This window comes from Macadamia integrifolia, chromosome 1 (assembly GCF_013358625.1).
Source record: "Macadamia integrifolia cultivar HAES 741 chromosome 1, SCU_Mint_v3, whole genome shotgun sequence".
Lineage (NCBI taxonomy): Eukaryota > Viridiplantae > Streptophyta > Magnoliopsida > Proteales > Proteaceae > Macadamia > Macadamia integrifolia.
In genome coordinates this window covers 30,647,561-30,671,093 of record NC_056557.1, presented here as the reverse complement: position 1 = coordinate 30,671,093, position 23,533 = coordinate 30,647,561, and the positions used below count along the sequence as shown (strand labels likewise).

At 39.8% G+C, this 23,533-nt stretch overlaps 1 protein-coding gene and 2 long non-coding RNA genes across 3 annotated transcripts in view; 1 reads left to right on the top strand and 2 right to left on the bottom strand.

Moving 5' to 3' along the window:
* The window catches only part of LOC122083826 (protein farnesyltransferase/geranylgeranyltransferase type-1 subunit alpha), a 34,193-nt gene extending 20,510 nt beyond the window's left edge, over positions 1-13,683 (top strand). The window contains exons 4-5 of the mRNA XM_042651738.1: positions 12,270-12,365; positions 13,021-13,683. Of these exons, the coding sequence (XP_042507672.1) occupies positions 12,270-12,365; positions 13,021-13,458 (534 nt within the window). The 3' untranslated portion in view covers positions 13,459-13,683. The remainder of the gene's footprint in view (positions 1-12,269; positions 12,366-13,020) is intronic.
* A 1,328-nt stretch (positions 13,684-15,011) lies between these two features.
* LOC122077218 lies at positions 15,012-16,141 on the bottom strand. The gene is made up of 2 exons (XR_006139744.1): positions 16,010-16,141; positions 15,012-15,234 (listed from the first exon to the last, which is right to left on the bottom strand). It is a non-coding gene; the product is annotated as an uncharacterized LOC122077218 (long non-coding RNA).
* Positions 16,142-20,095: 3,954 nt separating this feature from the next.
* Positions 20,096-23,201, bottom strand: LOC122083991. The gene is made up of 2 exons (XR_006141791.1): positions 22,901-23,201; positions 20,096-20,344 (listed from the first exon to the last, which is right to left on the bottom strand). It is a non-coding gene; the product is annotated as an uncharacterized LOC122083991 (long non-coding RNA).
* Positions 23,202-23,533: the final 332 nt, after the last annotated feature.

The window sequence follows — 23,533 nt, the reverse complement described above, 5'->3', positions numbered from 1 at the left end:
ATTATGACATGGAAGACACTAATGAGGATGTCACTCATGGAATAAACATTGTTACTCGTATATTGGTGGCTGAAACCAAAGGAGAGGATTGGCGACGTAACTGCATATTCTATAGCCGTATGAAATAAGGTGAGCATACTTGTCAGATTATCATTGATAGTGGCAGTTGTGTACTTGTGTCAACGTTGTTTCTGAAGCCTTTGTGAAGAAAGCAATCTTAAAATCAGATCCTCACCCTCAGCCTTATAAGGTATCCTTGCTGAATGGTAATACCATGGAGGTAAACAAGAGGTGCTCAATTCCTCTAAAACTTTACCGGTATGAAGAGAAAGTTTGGTGTGATGTGATCCCAATGAAACTCACAGATGTCTTGCTTGGTCGTCCCTGGATGTATGACAATGATGCTATAGTTGGAGGGAAGAAAAATTTGTGTACTTTCAATGGAAGGGTGTTCCTACGACTTTCTATCCAGTAAATGTGCCGGCTGAAATACGGTGAAAGAGATCCCTAAGGTCAAATTAGAAGGACATTAACAATGAGAAGAAGGTAGTAGTTATGCCCACAAAGGAGTTGCTAGCTTTTCCCCGCAAATAGTTCTGTCGCACAAGTCATGAGACTGGAATGGTTATGGCTCTTTTTACTAGGGAAGTCACTCCCCAACCTGAGGTAACACATAGCGCACCTATCTGAGAGCTCATATTTGATTTTTCTGACTTAGTCCCTGATGATCTCCCAGATGAGCTACCTCCCATGCGAGACATGTAGCATGTTATTGATTTGGTACCTGGTTCTGTTTTACCCAACCTTCCCGCTTATAGACTTAGTCCTACTGAGCATGCCAAGTTGAAACGACAAGTAGATGGGTTATTACAGAAGGGCTGCATTGAGGAGAGCTTAAGTCCTTGTGCAGTACCAGTTTTACTCACGCCGAAGAAGGATAGTTCTTGACGTATGTGTGTGGACAGCCGTGCTATCAACAAGATAACAGTCAAATATAGGTTCCCTATACCACGACTAGATGATTTATTGGATATGTTGTCCGGGGCGAAGGTCTTTTCCAAGTTAGATCTAAGAAGTGGCTATCATCAGATTCACATCTTTTCTGGGGATGAGTGGAAGACCGCCTTTAAGACCAAGGATGGCAAATATAAGTGGAAAGTCATGTCTTTCGGTCTGATGAATGCACCTAGCACCTTTATGAGGGTTATGACATAGGTCCTTCGTCCTTTCATTGGTCGTTTTTTAGTTGTTTATTTTGATGATATTCTGATATACAGTAAAAACCAAGAACATATGGATCACTTGAGGCAAGTTTTGAGAGTACTTCGAGCTGAGAAGTTATACATTCACCTTAAGAAGTGTTCCTTCATGCTGCCCAAGGTTGTATTCCTTGGATTTATAGTGTCATCAAAGGGGGTTGAAGCTGATCCAGAGAAGATCAAGAGCATCATTGATTGGCCCACACCTAAGACACTAGCAGAAGTCCGTAGTTTCCATAGGTTGGCTTCCTTTTACAGGAGGTTTATTCGGAATTTCAGTGCAGCTATGGCACTCATCACTGAATGTATGAAGTTGAGTAAAGGGAAGTTCGAATGGACAGCTGTAACAGCCAAAGCCTTCGCTCTTGTGAAGAGGAAGATGACAGAGGCACCCATCCTACGCCTACCAGATTTTGATAGAGTATTTGAGGTAGCTACAAATGCTTCACATGTTGGGCTAGGAGGAGTGATAATGCAAGGACACCCCATCGTTTTCTATAGCGAGAAATTGAATGAGGCCAAGAAATGCTATTCGACATATGACCTGAAGTTGTATGCCGTCGTTCAAGTGCTACGCCATTGGAGACACTACCTCATTGGTAAGGAGTTCATTTTATACACTGATCATGAGGCTTTGAAGCACCTTCACTCACAGAAGTCGATTAGCCACAGGCATGCCAAATGGGTAGCTTACTTACAGGAGTTTGTATTTGCTATGAAGTACAAGGCGGGAAAAGAGAATACAGTGGCTGATGCACTTGGCCGGAAAGTGCTCACACTTAACAAATTTTCAGCACATGTTATTAGCATTGATCAGATACGAGGTGAGTACACACATCTGATTCTGATTTCAGCACTGTTTTTATGGAGTTACAACAGGTTGGACAGCACCTAAAGTACTCTATTCATGATGGGTACTTGTTCTTTGGCACACGGCTTTGTATCCCAAACTCTTCCCTACGTCATCACATCGTATGGGAGTTATATGGAGGAGGATTAGGAGGACATTTTGGGAAAGATAAAACTCTTGCACAGGTGACTGATCGATATTATTGGCCCTGCGTAGCAAAGGATGTCGATCATGTGATTAAGAGATGCCGTGTATGTCAGTTGGCAGAAGGGAGAAAACAGAACACAGGTTTATACTCTCCACTACCTGTTCCTCGTGCACCGTGGCTTGATGTTAGCATGGATTTTTTTCTTGGACTACGCCTACTAGAGAGTGATATGATTCCATTATAGTGGTTGTAGATCGTTTCTCTAAGAAGGCTCATTTCATACCTTGTCGAAAGACTTTTAATGCTTATCAGGTTTGCAAAGCTATTCTTCAAGGAAGTAGTGCGACTACATGGGCTGCCAACTAGTATTGTGTCTGATCGTGATGTTAAGTTCATGAGTTATTTTTGGAAGACATTGTAGTTGAAGACAAATACAAAGCTGAACTTTTCAACTGCATTCCATCCATAGACAGAGATGGACAGACAGAGGTGGTGAACCGTAGCTTGGGAAACTTGTTGAGGTGTTTGGTTCGGGACTATGAGAAGACATGGCCTTCTATTCTTGACATTGCAGACTTTGCCTACAATGGCTCAGTGAATAGGACAACGGGTCGTACTCCTTTTGAGATCTTGCTTAGAGTTCAACCTAAGCGGCCTATTGATCTTATGTCACTTCCACCCCAAGCTCAAGTTAGTATTGAGGCTGATGAGTTCTTGCGTCATATTACTGAGGTGCATGCCAACGTTCGACGACGTATTGCCTTGAACAGTGAGGTGTATAAGCATGGTTTTAAGTATCTCCGATACCGATACGATACCCTCCGATACGTATCTTAAATTTAGTCGGTCGATACGATACACACCGATACGATACATTGAATTTTTTAAATCATTTCGTATCGATATATATCCTACAATACATACCGATATGCATCAATACACCACTAATACACATCGATACGATACGACATGCCTCGATATGACTCTATGAAAAATATAGAATTGAGGTAAAATGTACGTTTCGGTATGTATTGGTACGTATCGGTGAGTATCGGTATGTATCAATCGGTACGTATCGGTATATATCAGCACGTATCGGTGAGTATCGATATATATCAGTACGTATCGATACGTATCGGCGCTACGGTCATATAATGGCCAATATGGGTAATTTTTCAGGAAAAAAAAACTATTTTTTGAACGGTTTTTGTTCCAAAGTTGCTGTCAGCCATATTTCTCTCTAACTAAAGTGGAAATCAAGGTTGGGAACAAGGATTTTACATTTATGGGACAACTACAGACCTTGAATTCTTAGTACGATACCCTCAATTTAGTGTTTATGCATAATACATGTTATCAATAGCTTTTTTTAACAAATTCTTTATGCAAAAGTGTTTAAAAAAATGTTTCTTATCCATTTATGTGTGTATCTTTAACGTATCTTAGTGTATCTCCGATACGATACGATACCCTCCGATACGTATCTTAATTTTGACCGACCGATACGGTGACCGATACCGATACTTTAATCCTTGTGTATAAGGCTTCTGCTGATCTTCATCGGCGTCATGTGGAGTTCAAACCTGAGGACATGGTGATGATTCGAGTAAATCCTGAACGGTTTCAGACGGGTGTCAATACCAAGTTACATCCTCGGAAGATGGGTCCCTATAAGGTGCTGAAACGTATAGGACCTAATGCTTATGTGCTTGAGTTGCCTGATGACATGACCATAAGCAACGTGTTTAATGTGGCTGATCTTCACCTTTATGTTGGGCACCAGTCCGATGATGGAGACACGGAGCAAATGCTAAGGTTACCCCAACTGAAGCCACCTACTTCTAAAGTTATTGAAGATGTCTTGGATGATAATTACAAGACCTCCCGCCGTAGCACTGGTTATCACACTTTTCTTGTCAAGTGGAAAGGCCATCCCCGTAGTGATTGTACTTGGATTCATGTTGATGATTTCAAGAGGCTTGATCCCAACTTGTATAAGCGCTACATGTCCCTTATCCATTCGTCGGAGTTGAATGTTTTTAAGTCGAGGAGAGTTGATGCAGCATCGACAAAGGTCTACAAGAGAAGACCCAAGACTAAGGTCGACCCAAGTGGCTGACTGGGTCGACCATATCTGGTCCTGGTCCTGGTCCAAGATAGCCCACGGTTTGAGGCTGCTGATGGGGATATTAGTCATGTTCCTAATTTACTTTCTATTTTCAGTTTTAACATTAGTTACTAATTTCAAATTCAAGTCATTACTAGTTTCTAATTTCTTAGTTTACAATTTTCCAGTTTTAGTAACTTCATATAAGTAGTTTTTAGTAACTCAGATTTGGTAACTCTGAGTTGCTATTATTTGTAAACCTTCCCCATCATTATAAATAAAGGAGAGGGCTCTTTTATGGGCCACGATTTTGACAATTAAAACAAAAAAAGGCTTCATGCTGCTGCCACTGGGTTTTCTCCATGGTTGTACCTTTGTGTTTGATTAAGGGTTAGGGATTGGTGTGTGATCCGATCGACACTCTGCGGCAAGAAGTCTGGGTCTTTTATTATCTGGTTTTCTTATTGGATTTTCTTCTCCAGCAGTTCAGGTAAGTGATCTAACTTCTCTGCAGATTTCTGGGTTGGTTTTCTCTGTTTTCTCTCTGTCGGCTTCACTGTTGTTGATCTGAGCACCTGATCAATCCCATATTCTGATCGAAGGTTGATCATATCCAGAGGGGGGATTGACCCAATTTTGGGATCAATCTGGCAACTGGATCTTGCTGAAGTGACCACTCACTTAGTTCTGGCCGATTGTCAAATCTGCCCAGATTTAGGTTCTGATTTCTGCTCTGTGTTGCTGTGAAATTCTGGACTGTTACTGTTGATCTGAACCTATTGGAGGTCTTATATTGTTATTAAAATTTCTGGTTATAGTCCTAAGACTGCTGTTGAATTATTTCTATTCTATGTTACTGTTCATTGAGATCGATTGTCAATTCTGGTTTGTTGTTGAAGTCTGATTTTCTGCTATAAGTTGCTGCTGGTTTTTTGTGGTTCTTTGGTCTAAAAGTTCCTGCAGTTTTGGATCTAATTGGGTGTCCAATTTAGTCCTACATTAACAGGTCTTGAATGGCCTACAAACTCTGGTCGAGTTCCCCTTTTGATGTACCTAAACAACCCTCAAAAAAGGGTCTGAAGCTGAACTCCTGGCTGGAAGATAGGACTCAAATGGTACTTCAAAACCCTAACATGTTTGGCTCGATTTTGGCTGCAAGGCTTGCTTCTGATCTTCAATCTTGCTGATGTGTTTGTTAGTCTAATAATGATCTTACAACACTCAAAACTAAAGGAAAAACAAAGAAGAAAAGGAATTCGAGGGAAGGTTGAGAAAGGGGGGGGGGATAAGAAGGGATTGGTTTGGGCATCTCACCCAATTGAATCCCATAGCAAATCATCCTAGGCCATCTATTCATAAACAAATCTTCATTCACTAAAATTGATTACAACAGCTCCCCTTATATATGAGTGAGTTCAGCTTACAAATTGGAAAGTAACCAAATTAGAAACTAACATAGAAATAGAAACTAAGCTATATCTTCCTAAAGTCAACTACTTGTTAAACAAGCGAATATAAATATAGAAACTACTAACTAGCCTAATATCTACTAACAAATATAATTAACTTGGAAATTAAGTCAAAGCTAAAAAAGGGAACAAAATCTTAAGCTACTTTTCTGAAATCGATGAGACTACTAGACTCCTTCATGAACCTTATTTCTTCCACATTAAGAGGACAAGTGGCTGGACTATTAAAAGCTTCACTTGGGGACAAAACTGTAGGGGTTACTGTTCACGTGAACAGTAACTCGTGAACAATGTTTTCTGGTTTTGGGGCTGGCTTGATGGGGCCAAGGCGGGGGCTGGCTGGTCCAACATTCGACCTGGTTCGAAGGAACCAGCAGGCCCCCTCTCTTACATGCTCGATCTACGTCAGACATACTTCTTTTGAGAGAGAAAGATGCTTTTTGAAGACCGAGAAACTTCAATCCCAAGAAAATACTTTAGTTTTCCTTGATCCTTTATTTCAAATTCTCATCCCAGGAAACTCTTGAGACGGAAGATCTCATCATCATCATTTCCAGTCACTACAATATCATCAACATAGACTATGAGGAAAGTGACTTCATCGCCAGATCTTTTAATAAATAAGGTATGATTGGCATTACTTTGCTTATACCTACAGAAATCATAGCCTTATGAAACCTGCCAAACCAAGCCCAAGAAGACTGCTTCAGCCCATAAAGTGCACGCTTCAGTTTGCAGACTTTGCGATGAGTCTTGTCACATGAAAAACTTGGAGGAATATCTATATATACCTCCTTAAATTCTCCATGAAGAAAAGCGTTCTTGACATCAAGCTGTTGTAGACCCCATCCCAGATTAACAACACATGATAATACTCATAATAGAACTCGAACAATGTTTAGTTTTGCAAATGGGGGCAAAGGTCTCCTCTTAGTCGATCCCATAAGTTTGAGTGAACCCTTTAGCCACAACCCTTGCTTTATATCTAATGTACCATCCATCATCTGCTTGACCACGAAGACTCATTTATAGCCAACTGGTCTCTTGTCTAGAGGAAGAACCACTAGATCCCATGTATCATATTTTTTCAAGGCTTTCATTTCTTCCATCATAGTTGCTTTCCATTTTGTTTCTGCAAAAGCCTCCTGCCACTTCTATGGGGTAGAACAAAAGAAAGAGAAGGCATAGATATATGTTAGGAAGGAGAAGGGGAATTATAAGAGACAATATGAGATATGGGGTGTTGGGTACAAGTCCTAGTACCTTTACGAAGAGGAATAGGTAACTCAGAAGAAGATTCAGGTAATGGTGTTGTAATGGTTATGGTCTCAATTTGCTTGCCTTTGCTTCGACTCCTTTGATAGACTTGAAGATTGGGATCATCAATTTTTTTTTGGTTCTGAACTGGAACCACATCTAGACCGATCTCCCCCTGAACTTGACCTGGAGTCTTCCCCTAAGCCTGAATCTATGCTTCGTTAGGAGCAAAATTCAGAGGTGGAGCAAAAATCGAAACATCTTCACGATCCATGCTACTGGACTCCCCCTAAAGAGGTGGAAATGAGTAGTAAGATAGGGACTCGTAAAAAACATTGTCCATAGTCACCAAGTTATGCCGTGTTATAGGATGATAGCACTTGTAGCCTTTTTGAGTGGCTAAGTAACCCATAAAGATACATTTGAGTCCGCAGAGTTCCAACTTCCCAGTAGAATGATGATTTTGGAGCATAACACACACAACCGAAGATCTTAGGAGGAACAATAAAAGAGGAAGATCCTTACAGAACATCAATTGGAGTATAGGAATCCAAAATGCAAGTCGGCATGCGATTGATAAGATAGGCAACAGTAAGGACAACATCACTTCAATAATGAGAGGGAACATGACATGCAAACATGAGGGCCCTTGCCACTTCCAGCAGGTGTCAATTCTTCTTTTCAACACCCCTTTCTGAGCAGGGGGCATCGACGCAATTGGTCTAGTGAAGAATCCCATGGTCAGCTAGATAAGTTTGGAACTGATCCTTCGAGTATTCTCTTCCATTATCCCTGCGGAGAATTTTAACTGTTGCATTGTACTGAGTCTGAGCCATTTTATGGAAGAGCTGAAAATACTGGAAGACTTCACTTTTATGTCACATCATATACACCCATGTAGTCCTACTATGGAAATCAATGAAGGTAACAAACCATTGATGGCTAGAAATAGAAGCCTGGCAAGCAGGACCCCACACATCAATATGAACCAAATGAAAGGGAGAAACACTTCTGTTATTTAAAGGAAAATAATTAGAACGACTTTGTTTGTGAGGCTTGTATTTTAGTTCTTAGCATGGAACTTATTTTGGCATTTGTAGGTTGGGGGAAGATCGTTCAGTTCTTAGCATGGAACTTTTGGCGATCTGGAAGGGAGTCTCTATTTGTCTTGACAAAGGGTTGCACAATATTTCCAGCAAATCTGATTCCAAGTTGGCAGTGGATATCCTAAATGGAAGAACTCAAGGACCTTGGAGTGTTCAAGTCCTGAAAAGTTGTAGATAACCTTTGCTTAACCAGTTGACCTGAAAAGAGATCATACATGTTTGGAGAGAGATCAATAAACCGGTTGATTCCTTAGCAACCTTGGATATTGAGGATGGAGAGGTTACATTATTCCCGCCTGAATTTCCTCAGGAGCTGTTAGATTTGATCAAGGAAAACAAGAAGGTCTATTTCAGATGTATTTAGTGGTTTCCTTTGCTTTTGTTTGTCAGGATATGTCCTTGCTTGTTTGGTGCCCTCATCCTCCTCTTAGGCTTGTTAGTATTTTCGTTTTCTTTTTCCTCAATACATCATATTTACTTATAAAAGAAAAAGAATGAGTTTGTTTAGCTAAAACACAAGCCTCACAAATGAACTCATCCTTGTTACATTGTTTAACTAACTAAAGAAAAACATGAGATAAAGTGCCGGGTGGAAGACTCCGTTATCGACAATGCCATTGATGTGAAATAACCTAGAGGGGGGGTGAATAGGTTATGCTAGTGAAAATTTTCTTTTCGAAATAATATCCCCAAGTGTGATTGCAAATTAAAATGTTGTAGAATAAGTAAAATAAACACAATCACACAACACCAAGATTTATAGTGGTTCGACTCAATCCGAGTCTGGTCCACTCCATAAAAGAATCCTCTTGTTAGGTATTCCACTAGTTCTCCCTTTCACTACAGTAAGTAGGGAAGAAAACCTTTGTAATCATTTTACAGATAAGAGTATATTTACAAATCTCCTTTATAGGCAGAGAGGTGCCTTTACAATCTCCTTTACAAGTAGAGAGGCACCTTACAATCTCCTTTATGGTAGAGAAGCACCTTACACTCTTTTAAGGATAAGAGAATCCTTTACAAAAGCCTATGTACAGTCTAGACTTAATGTAAAAACAGAGAAATAAGATAAGTGGAACAATAGAGGATTACCTTCGGTGTGGTGCGAATGAAATATGCAATGATGATAGAATGCACCTTTGAAGTCTTCTTAATGCTTGCAATACAAATGCCAAGAAGTAGATGAATAGATGAAGACTTGGAGATGGTCTTGAGTTCCTCTTGAATGTAAAATGAAGAACTTGAACTCAAGAGATGGTGTAGACCAATTCTCACTTCTAATGCTTAAATAATGCTCCTCCAAAGTTAGGATTAATTCTTAATTAATGAGTAGCATTAGAGGTATTTATAGGTGAGCTTAGGAGAGCATTTCAGGCAGCAAATCAGGCTCTAACAGTCATATTCTGGGTCCATCGGTCGACCACCATTGATAGCCGATCGACCAGAAGGAGCCGTTGGAGAAAAATATAGCCGTTGGGGCACTTCCAGGTAGTCACTGGTCGATTGGGACTTCCAGCCGGTCGACCGGCTATGGTCTCGGATAGTGCCGGTCGACCGGGGCTTCAGCCGATTGACCGCCAACATGACAGACTCTGTTTTGACAGAATGCTGTCATACTGACCAGTCATCAGTGTTTTGACCATAATTTTTCTGTCTGACCTCGGATTGACACGAAACTAGTTGCGTTGGAATCGTGACTCGATTTCGTACAACTTTCATGAAGGGTCCATCTCTTGATACCGACTTTAAGATTACCCAAAATGTCCTTGAGTCAGGACAATGTGGTTTTCACAGAATTTCACTACAACATATTTTTCCTAATATGTTCCTAACCACTTAGGGACTTTCATACTTGGTCAAAGTATGTCCTAAGGTCATTCTAGCATGGTGTTATGCAATGCATGAGGTGCGTGCACGTATATATATATATATATATATGGAACTTTACAGATTACATATAAATAACCATTCTATCCTAGAGGTCTTCTTCTCCACTTGAACCTTGAAGTCTTTATCGTCACTTCCACCCTTGGCACTTCTTCTTGTTTGAAATTTCATGTCTTTGAGCTTCAATGTCTTGACATCTTGAAGCTTGAATTCTTCTGATATCTTCTTCAAGCATTGAGACCAACTTGTTGATACACCTCATTTGATGACTTCAATCTTTATATCTTCCTTTCATTCATCAAATTCGATCTTTGATATGAAGTCTCTACAAGACAATACTTGAAGACAAATTGTGAAATATATTCATATGTTTGTTATCATCAAAACCAACTATAGGAGTGTGGGCATATCCCTAACATGATGAAGGTCAGAGGAAGCTGAGTTGAGTTCATAAACTTGAGAAGATAATGCAGTAGTAGCGGGAGAACCATCTTTAAGCAAATAAAGACCACCATGTACCTTACCACATCCAATTGTCCTCTTTGTCACCAGATCCTGAAAGACACAATGGGATGGAAAGAAAGTTACTTTACAGTCCAAATCTCTTGTAAGACTACTAATAGAGAAGATTTGTAGTAAAATTAGGTTTATGCAAAACAAAAGATAAAGTAAGAGGTGGACAGCAGAAAAAATAGATTCCTTTCCAGATACAGAAGAAAGGGACCCATTGGCTACCCGGACTTTGTCTTCTCTTAAGGAAGGGGAATACTTGTGAAAGAGTCTGGAGGATCCAATCATATGATCAGTGGCATTGGAGTCAATGATCCAGGGACTTGAGACTACCGATGCATAATGACCACCGAAAGGAATACTTGAATAAGCAAAGTTGGAACCTGAAGGTGCAGAGGCAGGTGTAGATGACAATGTAGTGGAAGCAGAGGAAGCCTTTAGCAATCGATAGAGAGCCTGAATTCTTCCTGAGAAAGACCAGTATTTGTAGAGGTGGTAACTATCTCAATATGATTTGCTTTGTTCTTGGATTTACCACAACCGCACTTGGCCTCAAAATCTGTAGGTTTACCATGAAGCTTCCAACATAGGCCTTAGTGTGTCATGGCTTGTTTCAGTGTTTGCACTTGACAATCTCCTTGGAGCTATCACATGTGTGTATAATCCCATCAGAAGTAGGAGTAGGATTGGAGGCAATCTGTATGGCAAATCGATTTGTAGTGGTAGAATGAAGCATGGCAGAACGGTGGCTCTCAGTATGGACCAAAGCATAGGATTGCTCCAGAGTAGGAAAAGGAGATTTGCTAAGGACCTGAACACGAATCTTATTTGTGAACAAAATTCGAGTTTTTTCAACTTACCTATTTTGTGCTATGTTTAGCTTTAATGGATGACTTTTTATGCTTTAATCCTTTAAACATTAGTTTGATTGTAGATTTTGAATCGTTTTCTATTAATTATTCCAAGCCCCAAGCCCAAGAAATGAAATGGAGATCGATTCTGCAGTTTTGCTTCAAATCTTGGAAACTCAAGTACTGCCAATGAGAAGAACATGCTCTGTTTCGAAAGTGAAATGGGTTTTGTAGATACGTATCTTAAGTATTGGTATGTATCGGTGCGTATTGGTGTGTATTGTATCGATACTTTATAATACACTGCATTTTTACTGATTAATGGCCAATCAGTTACACTTTGTTTTATTTTGACCAAAATTATTTGACTGAATTCTCTGAACAATCCAGTATATTGCATTTTTTTTAAAGATCTGCATGGAAATAGAAATAAAAATTAGAATATAAGGCACTGTTCAACTAATTTCAGTGGTCTGAAATTCCAAAGACTGTTTTTACATGCATGGCCAGGTGTATTATTGTCAGCATTGTTATTATTCTTGTTCTTATTCTTACTCTTACGGCATTTTCATTATATTTTCATTATATTATAATCAGTATTATTGTTGATATTGTTGATTCTATGGAACAGTGTAGATGACTTTCATTTGTAGAAGATTTGATTGATGAGATGTAAAACAATTTCATTGACTCAACCATATCAGGTTCTTTGTACAATTTACTTGAGAGTAGAAGAAGTGTTTCTTTAGCTATGGGAATCCATGGATCTTAGCTTCAATTACATTAAGGTGGAACTGCAGACTAACAAGGTAGTGTTGCATGCAGTGGGTTCTTCAAGCCTTAGGTGGGTGGGAAGATGAGCTTGATTATTGTCAACAACTCCTCGAAGAAGACGTTTATAACAATTCTGTGTGGAATCAGGTATGGAAGAAATGTGAGGCACCTGCTTGATAGATTGTAAAAAGTGTACCAAGGGCAAAGTAGTATTTGTGGCCAGTGCACAGTTTTGTTCAGTTTTCCCAGCACCTGATTTGCACATTGCTTAAGCTGTTTAAAACATGTCGATTTCATCTGTTTGATTCTTGCCTGCTTAGTGTTGATCATAATAAAAACACGATCAGCACTTCGTAAAAGAGTCAAAACTATGTAATCTTGTCGGACCCATTTTCAGCATGAAAATTCTAGGCTCTCTACTAAAAAGAGGTTCACTTACCTGCATATGTGCGACATGTACATTGTGCATTGTTATAGATCTAGGTCTATTAGAGATGGATGTTCTGGTTCGTCATCTTGGTGATGTTAGGCAACCCCATCAAAACTGAAATCATTTCATTTCGTTGTCTGTCATTCTGGAAAAAGCTCATCATGAATGTGTTGCAAATGCTAAAATTTTATTAATGAGTTTAATTACTGTTATCATCATAGTGATGACATAATTTTTGATGAACTATTGAAATGTTGAAAAACCAATGGGTAGAAGATTTAATCCTGTGTTTGGAGATCGTTGTAAACAAAATCAGTTTAACACATTTGAACACATTTTTGTAAGCATAGCCTGATTGCTGTTTTTTAACAGAGATATTTTATCATAACAAGATCTCCTCTTTTGGGAGGCTTGACAGCCATGAGAGAATCTGAAGTAAGATACACTATTGAAGTCATTCTATCGAACCCTGATAATGAAAGTCCATGGAGATACCTTCGAGGCTTATACAAAGGCGACACTGAATTAGTGGTCAGTGAACCTCAAGTATCTTCTCTCTGTCTGAAGGTTCTAAGTATTCGAGGCAACATTTTTGCTTTGAACCTGCTGTTGGATATACTATGCCATGGTCTCCAGCCAAGCGAAGAGTTGAAAAGGGTAGTTGAAGGTCTGACCAATTCAAATTCAGATTCAACCGATTCAAGCTTAGCAATTAAAGTTTGTTCTGTGTTGGAAACTCTAGATCCAATGAGGTCAAACTATTGGGCCTGGCGCAAGGCGAATCTTCCATCTCATGCCATAACTATTTGAGATTATGAAAATTGAATTGAAGGTAAGGGAAGTGAAGTCAGTTTAGAAAAGAAAATGAAAATTTCTGTAATCATACGATTTATCTTAAAACTCTTACTGAATATGATAGTCATACAGTCTTTCTTTTCCTTGAATCCAATGAGTTTGGTTGTGAAATGTAGTAAAATTTAATCACCAGATTTGGAATGTTTTGGAGTTAATTACATAATTTTTTATTTCTTTTTAGTTTTGATTTGATTTTACTTTCCTTTCTTTTATTTCTGTGCCTGCAACCAAGGAGTTAGAAGGAAACTTTGGTGGGCGTTGGAAGAGAAACAAAACCATAGTCTGGATATGTCTAGTTAGGGCTTCCTTGCTGGTTAGTGGATTCATGGACTGTAAGAACAGGAGTTACTACCATATTGTCTATAATGTTTTCATTGTTGAGAGAGTAATTTAGCATTCAATTTTGTGCATGAGTCCTTCGATTTTGAGTTTATTCAATGGAAGGATTCAATCTGGTGATCACTGTTGGTGCTGGTCCAACCAGGTGAAACAGGTGATGTGAGCCCCAAGTAATTTATCGGACAAATTGATCAGTCGGGCATTCCCGGTCTACCAAGTAAAACTGTGAGTTTATTGGTCAGGGCCAGCTAAAGTTAAAGTTAAGAATGTTTCGATGGGGTAGAACCTCCTCAAGGAATACAAGGTTGTCATGTGGCTGATCGCCGCCATTGTGAAGCCACTACTTTTGGGGATACAGGACCACTGGCCACTGTTTGTGATTCAATGGTATCCTTGCATACCAATATCAATAGATTTAAAAACTTAGAAATGTTCATTTCGTGAAAACCTTTTTAATGAAAAGTGCATCTTGTTGTCTCTAAAATGGTGACATGAGTCGTTGTGGTTGTAATCTTCTTTTGATTCTCTTTTTTATTTTACAAAATTATTTAATGTAGAAATAAAAAGATATATATTTTCAAAATTTTTAAAAGTGAACTTGTAATAATGAGTAGCACATTTTTTGGGTAGTATATGAAATGGGAGGATCTCTTCTTATTTAATAAAAAAATAAAAAAAAATCTTGTACCACCCTGAAATCTTATATTATATGTTACCCTAGTTTTCTAAAAAAATCTAATGTTTTCCCTCATTTGTAAACAAACGTCTCATTTGCAAACCAAATTACGTTTAAATCCATTCCGTTAGAGAAAAAAACATTAAGTGATGATGTGATGTAGTTGCTATTTTTTAAATGACAAGTTTACGCTTCCTCAAGGGTAAACTTCCATGTAAAACCCCCAAACCGATCAACATTGAGTCATTACTACTTGCCCCAAATTTCAGACCTCTATTTTTATTTATAACATCATTATTAGTTGTTAATTAGCTCTGAAATTTGGTATTTAAGTTTTTGGAATCATCGTCCCATTCTACGATGTACCAATGCATTCATTTCCAAGATGACTATGGCATTTATTCTAGAAATCCCACACATATTCGGCAAATCATCACCATATTCCATCATATGATAAACCCATTCTCAAGATTCCAAGAAAGTAAAAAGCATATAGAATTTAAGATACAACATGTTCAATTCTAAATTCATCATTCGTACATCAAGCATATGCATAGGAATGACAATCGGAATGTCAATATAGTATATGAATGCATAGGATGCCAAAAATATTTTGAAAATAAGATCAAAGTCCTCTCCCCACTTACTTATTCTTGTAGAAGAATCTGCACTAGCGGTATGGGTAAGATCCAAAGTGAAGACAAGTGTCTTGAAACCTAGCACAGAATAGGAGTTTAGGAATACGTCCAATTTGGGACTGTAAATGACGTAAGATATAGTGATGATGCATTTAATAGTGTAAACAAGGTTGTTGGTGAGTTTGAGATCCATTGGAGCTCATTTGGACTATAGATGGGTCATATAGGTGGGTAGGAGAACCCACCCATGCAAACTATCCAGATTGATGGGTCATACTGGTAGGTCAGGCACCCGTCAGTTCTACCCATTGGTAGAACCAGAAGCACTGGCGAGACTGGTAAGTCACACCGATGGGTCTGGCACCCGCCGATCTTACTGGGTGGTTGACCCAGAGAAGACCAGTGGGTCACACTGGTAGGTGTGGCACCCGCTGGTTGGGCCAGAAGCCCAAGCAAGACTGGGGGGTCACACTGGTAGGTGTGGCACCCGCCGGTCCTACTCGTTGGTATTCTGTGCGTTTTGTTGTTTTCCTTCCTTTCTTTATTCTACGTCTTGGAAACCCAATAGGGTGGTTCCCACTTCATTTCCCACACATTCTAAGCCTCATCTACTTGATTGTTCCATGGATCTAAGCCATCATCAAGATTTGGGGAAGGAAATCATACCTTAGCTTGAAAAACCCTAAATCTTGGAATCTTCTTCCCAAACTAAAATACCACTTCAATAACTCCCAAATCTTTGTTTCCCTTCCAAGATTCTTTAATGAAATCATACAAGGGTTCCATTATTACTTTGATTTGACCATACACATGAGGGTTTCATCACAATCCATCGGGTTAGGGTGTTACTTACCTCAAAACATAGATCCCAAGGCACCGATGACTATTCCGGCAATGAAAAGGTAAAATATGGCTACGGAATCCAAGGGGAAAGCCTTCTCCCTTCTCTTCTTCTTCTTCTTCTTCCTTTCTCCCTCCTATTTACTTTTCTCACCAACCTTTTTTGAAAATCATAAATAGGAGAGAGAGAAAGGCATAAATGCTATTTATACCTCTACCAATAACTATCTTCTAAGGTCCATTTGGTTTTGCCCAATTATGGACAAAAACACATTAAATCGCGTTTCCAGGCGAAGTAGCCAACATCATCGGGCATACAAAATCTTATTTCGACGATGAGTCCAAAATACACGTGCTCACCCAAGCTGGGCATGCTGGGGTCCACGTTACCCATACAGGTAGATCACACTGGTGGGCCTCACACCTATCAGTGACACCCACCAGTTGGCTAAACAAGCCAACCTTGCTGTATTTTTGAGGAAAATGAAATCTTAACACGTATCTTACTCTTGTCACATGTTGTAGACTAAGTTTTTATCATTCAAATATGATAACGCACCTTTCCTATTCATATATAGCCTTGTGATATGTGCAAGGGCATGGCTTGGGCATGCGAATTACTTCAGGTACCAACCCAATTTTATCCGGCCACCCCGCATTTGACGTCACTCTTGCCGTTATGTACCATAAGGCACCAGCATCAACTCGTTCTGGTTCGGACCCTGTAAGACCAAACTGAACCAACCAGTCAATAAACCAGGTTTAAAGAGTAGGGCTTTACAATAGGAATTAAAGAAGGTTTTGGAAGTCATCATCCTCAAAAATTTTGAGGACGAAATTTTTTTGGAGGAGGTAAATGGTAATACCCTGGATTTAAAACCCCTCAATTCTAGGGGTGGAATTTGTTGAGGATGATAGAAATGCAAAAGTAGAAGCAGAAAGTGTAGATGCATAGCTGAACAACTATGTATAGGTAGGTACAGTTGTGTGGAAGGGGAGACAGGCAAGAGAGGTGAATGGGTAATAGATGTAGGTGGCTTACATGTGTGGGAAAGGTTCCACATGAGGTGGAATATCTTGGGCAGACGGTAGCTCAGCAGGGAAGCCCACAAAAGACAACCGGTGGGATAGCCTTGGCTAACCGGCTAGCTGGTTGCAGCAGCAGAATGCCCAAAAAATTGTATTTTTTTCTGTGGGCCCCACTACTTTGTAGGATTATTTTACCTATTCCTATCATATATTAGGGCATGATTAACGGTCCTATTGCAATTGGTTTCATTTTAAACCCTAATTTCTATATGGAGTTATTTAAGTTTAAATCAGTAAGAAAACGAGTTTTATGAAAAGTACTTTGCCAAGTAGAGCTATATAAATAAGGGAGGGTCGGCTATTTCTCACTTTCTTTTGTTGCTGTGAATACAAAGAACAGAGAAGAGAAGAGAAAAAGGAAGTAAGGAAGAGGAAGAAGAAGAAAGAAGGGAAGGGGGAGCTGTTGCTGCCTTATTGCTGTTGTGTGCATGTAGGTGTTGCTGGTGGTGCTATGGTTGCTGTTGGTGCATACACACATGTTTTGCTGTGCTGCTGCCACAATCAAGGAACTGAAACCTAGGCTACACAGTTGGTGGTAGAGCCTGTCTGCACACCCAAGACTTATTGTGAAGGTAAAACACTAACCCTACTTATGAATTTAAAGGAAGGAATCGGTTAGGGGTAAGGGTAGTGTGAAATGAAATTGAAGGTAGGGAATATTATGTGGGGACCTAATGCAGTCTCCCACAGCAAAAGCCCTAAATATGAAACCCAAACTGGAACCCGAATGGCTATTGGACTGTCTCATAAACCCTAAAGCATAGGGCTTCTCTTAACGGAATGAAATCAAGTGAAATTGGTGGTGAGAATTGAGCACACATGATTCTAGTTTTTCCCAGGGATAGGCAGCAAAATCAGTAGTCATACCTAGAGAGTGGATTATGTTAAATTGAGATCCAATTGGTTTTATATAGTGCATAGAGACCCAATTTGCATTGGGAAATTGACCAGAAGAGTGTAGGAAATGTATTTAGATTGGGTAGGATGCACTACAGTTGATGAAAACTACCTGGCATAGTTCTTCCAGGAGAGGTAGAGCTGGTAGCCTGCAAATGGCCTATTTTGCCAGGGGAACCGGCATCCGGTTTGGCCCTGACAGAATAGGGTTGTTAAAGGACTTTGGTGGTTGTGACCTGTGGATTATGCATGTATATCCCAACTTGCCCAGTAATGGTTAAGCAATGTGAGGGCAAGATCTATGACCGAAAGGGGGAAAGAAATGCCGTAGGTATATTGGGTTGTGAAATGTTAGTATTTCAAGTACATTCATGCACCAAGGGCAGTGTAGGCATATCAAACTAGGTAATTGTGGGTCAAGTACCTATGGGTCTATCCCAATAGACCAAGAAGGGGCTTAATGGCTATGTAGGTTGAATAAAGGATCTACACAGTTATCGGGAGCTGGACTGGAATATTAGTTTGGCTAGTTGTAAAGGAATAATGACCTGGGGTCAGTGTGCTTGTATCAACTGACTATGGGTTCTGGTATTGGAATCCAATTGAAATTGATAAGCAAGATGTGTAAATGCTGATTAAAAGTAAAATTTAACGTAATGTAAATTTATCAATTAGGAACCTGAAATATACCTGGTAAGGATACACGTGATCGGGAATTCAGCAAAAGAACATTAGATTTGGGAAATCAAGTGAGTGGGTGTTTGACTTATTTTACAGTGTTTCGTATATATTTTATGTCTGCATGCACATGTGGAATGTGATGATCTTTGTGTTATGGAGTTATTTTATGTAAAATTATATAATTTCACATGATGCATGTTTTACTGACTTAAAATGTGATCGAGATTTGTGGATGGATGGCGTGATAGTGTGTGGAGGTGGGTGTAATATTAAAGGTCTGTGGCATAGTATGGTCAAGGTTCTTTTCGGTACCATGGGCTCAAAGGTCAGTCTTACATCTATGACCACTAATGATTGTGTGGATGTTGTGGTTGTTATGGATGCATGTAGATGCATATGGTTAGGCTCACATCCCTAGTGCTATAACCCTTTGCCAATAGGGGGTAAGGTATTGGCTAATCCCACTCGGTGGTAGGTCATGGAGGACTACTACGCCCAGATACAACGTACTATATCTTGAGAGGGCACAACATGGTACAACGTATTGTAGACATGACTGTTTCACAATATGGGTGATTGATGACAGTGTGGGATTCCAGGACCATATCTGTCAGAGGTTACTATTTTGGGGTTAGCTGGGGGGATCGAGGTTACTTTCCGAGACTGGATGACTCCTGCTTGCAACTAACTTGTATCTCTGAGGCCTAACATACAGGGTAGGAGATACCACCTACGTCACTTATAGAACTTATACCCACATATATTGAGACTTAGTAAATAGGGTGGAAAGTATATTAATAAATGAATCCATGTGGATTGTTGCATCTGGATATGTGGTTGATACTAAGAGTTGTGCTAGCCTTCATGATCTGTATGTGTGTGCTTGCACGCTCACCCCTCACTGGGCCGTATAGCTCACCCCTTGTTGATATTTGTTTTTAGATGCCAGAATCGGAGCTGAAACAAACTGATGACTAGTGTGGTTGAGAAGCCTTGTCTACGAGACACTTTATAGTGGGACAATCTTTGTTGTTATTGTTCTTGTATTATATTACCAATGGTTATAAGATTTGTATTATTAAATCCCTGTGGTAAGATTTGTATTATTAAATACCTGTGGTTTTATTCTCTGTGGGCTTGTAATTATTATAATATCCGATATCATGGTAGTTGGTCACCACACTTACTTATGCTTCCTATTGATCCTATATGCGTACTCTAATTCGATAGATGATTTGAAGGGTAGGTTTGGTTACTACACTGCATTTGTGATCCTAAGTATTGGTAGGATGACTGGGTTGGGAATCCAGCGCCATATACCTTAGCCATATTTGGGGTAGGGTGTGACACTACATCCAGTTAGCCTAACCCTCCAGGATCACAGATGCAGTACCTTAATTTACAGATGCCACCAAGATCACAACTAAAATCAGAGTCGAGTAATAAAATCATACATTTCCGACTGGTGATGTACTAAAATGATAATTTATATTATACAAATTTCATGTCTGTAAACAACAGTAGGTTACAATATTACTTACTACACGTTTCATAAATATTTATGTCAAAAGAAATATCTAAATTAACAGTAGTGAAATCCATTAGCAACTCGGTGTCTCGTAGACACAAGCCTCATAACCGCTGTTGAAGTCCAATCGTGCCTTAGCACTGGTTCCACCATCTAAAAAGAGTAGTCAACGAGGGGTGAGCTTTACAAGCCTAGTGAGGGGTGTACATGCAACCACACGCAAACAAATGATGTAATGTATGCGCAAGCAAACTAGATGATGCTCATGATTCGATTTTTGCACACAATACCTAGTAAACAATTACTAAGTCCAAGATAGGGTATCAGTGCTACTGCAACATAGGTGGTATCCCTGGTACTGAAAAACCCATCGATTAGCCAACGATCCAAGCTCATTGCGAGTCAGGGGCCTGTAGGTCCCAAAAAATCCATCAGTCACCCCGCAAACCCCTAATTAGTAACCCCACCCTATAGCCATGGTCTCGGAAAACCCATCGGTCACCCGAGCTGTAGAATAGTCACGGTCCCAAAAATCCCCTCGGTCACCCATACTGTGGGGCAGCCATGGCCGGGAAAACCCATCATCGTCCATGCTGCATCACAAACATACAATCCCCTAGGAATAGCCAGTACCTAACCCCTACTGGCAAGGGGTGTAGCATCAGGGTCTGTGAATCCTAACCAGATGCAATCTACATGCATGTGTATAGCATCACTATATATCTCACACCATACATACACACATCCTCTAACCTCTAGGCCCACAGTATCGGCACGCACCTCGGCCACACCGTGCCCTAAACCATCAAAGCCACTGTCATAACTATACCACTGACCTTTGGGCCCATGGTACCGGATCCCCCCCTTGGCCACACTGTTCCCTAGACCGTCGATACAACAGTTACAACTATAGACATCATCCACAAAACCATAGTCCATATTCACAGATCACAAACACATATCAACATAACTTACCTCACTTACCTACGCAGTCCAAAAATCATTCCACAACCTCATCATATCATATTTACAAGTTAGCATATAATAATAGCAAACAACATACATAACAACACTATAACAAATCATTCGTACACATGATTCTTGCAAAAATAGAAAATAATACAAAAAAACTCTGTAAAATAAGGTTAAGCACCCACTCACCTTGTGACCCAAATCAAAAGTACGATAGATTCCTACAATCAACTTCTTATCCTCGCCCGATTGTTTAGGTTCCTAACCAATGCTGTTTCATATTGTTAAACATATATAACAACCTAATATGACTAATTACAATTCACTGCTGAATCAAAAATAACTCCTAACATCCCGTGTATTAACCTAATTTAAAGTCTCGAAAAATCCCTTGAATTACCCCTACCCATAGGGTTAATTTGGGTAAAAAGGTAGGGAACATAACCCACAAGGGGCAGGGGCACAATTCAACAAGAACAGAGGCTATTCAACCTTAAAAATACCCAACCGGGGGGTGGTTAGGCAGCAACCAGCTGGCCGCTTGGCCCAATCGATGGGTTGGTTTCAGCAGCATTTTCTGCTATACTACAAGTTGTTCTGTAGGTCTCCTTGGCTTGGGCTGCATATGGCTGAAGGCCAGTGTCCATGGCAGCATGAGGAGACTTTATTTATGTCTCTAGGGTCACTCTACAGTCCCTAAACTCCCCAAAATTCAGTGAGCTATAACTCAACCCAGCCAATTCCATAGACTACTAAATTTTAAACAACTTTGAGTTGCTGGGCTGAGGGTTGAATATTTCCCTTCGCATTTCCCTTTTAACTATAGCTGGTAGGACATGGTACAATGAATATTTCCCACTACCCAGCCCCCAATTAAGCTCCCATAATATTTTAATTAGGAAATCATACTTGGAGAGTGAAAATTATAATAATTCAACTCTAAATTTAACAACCTACATAGACATATCATCCTACTAAGGGGCTGTAAGAATCATGGATTTACCATGCTTCAGCTCCAATTGAGCTCAGTTGAGAAGATTCATATGAATCAGAGAAAAATTGGACAATTTCTTCTCAATTAGCTAGCAAAATACAGCAAGGTTCTATAACATACTCCAAATATGAATTTAATTGCATGCATTCACCCACCTCAACTTCAATTACATAATTCTAAGAATGCATACCAAAATCCCCAATTTTTAGGGTTCCCAGAGATGGGTCAAAGATGGGTTTAGGTCCCTGAACACACTTTATTTCTCCAATTTCTTCTCTGGGATGGTGGTCCTAGCTCTGGGAACTAGTTTCCCAACATGCAGAGCTTAAATCTAGATTGTGGGTGACTGAAAAAATGAGCTATAGGTCTGAACACTACCCATTACACAATTCAAGCAAAGATAAATTCTACAGAATATTTACATATACCCTATGCTTACCCCATTAGCAGGAACCAAATTTAGGTTACTGAGTTCCATTCTGGGATAAAACTCCCCTGCATGCAAGGTCTGAACCCAATTTCTGGGAGGCTGTAGAGACAATTAAGGGTATGTACACTACTGAAATTACATGTACATCAAGTATATAGCATCAATTCCATCTCTGCAGCTGAATTAGTCTAGTTTCCAGGCATGCAGCCCAAGGTTTCCCAGTTTTGGGTGGCTGCATGCTTGGGAATATGGCTGAAAACACTTCTAATTTGCAATTTATCTACTATTCAGCCATTAGAGAAAAATTTCTAACCTTAATTTTGCAGGTATAGCAGCAAGTATGTAGCAGCAGCCCCCTTTTTTAGCACCATGTACAGCAACCTGTTATTCAGTGCACCATCCTCGGCCTTGATCAGCTGCACTCGTAGTCACTAAACCCTTGGACAGTAGCTACAACAGGGTTAGCAACATCAATAGCCGCATGCAGTAGGAGCAGGGCCGTAGGAGCAGGGACAGCAGCTCCTTCTCTTCTCCTTCCACTCTGCTTCTCCTCCTCTTCCTCTTTCTTTCTTTCTTCTTTTCCCCTTCTTATTTCCTTTTCTGTTCAAACAGCCGCCCTAAATACATATATACCTAGACAATTTGGCTGAACTACCTAATTTATCAAATCGATTCTTAAAACTAATTTCTAAATATAAAACTATTTAAAATTTATTTCCCATAAATGTACTCCACCAAATACTGACCTATTAGGTTGGGTTTTGTCAGTATTAGGACCCTTACACATTGGGTAATTGTGAAGCTCAAGGGTGTAGGGATGTGGGCCCCACATAGAAAACCCAAATTTTCCTACATTCTGCCAGCCCAACCTGTCACAACCTGCCTTAATTTAGGCCAAGGTACACGGCACTGAATTCCAAACCCAATCAGCCTACTATACCCAGGA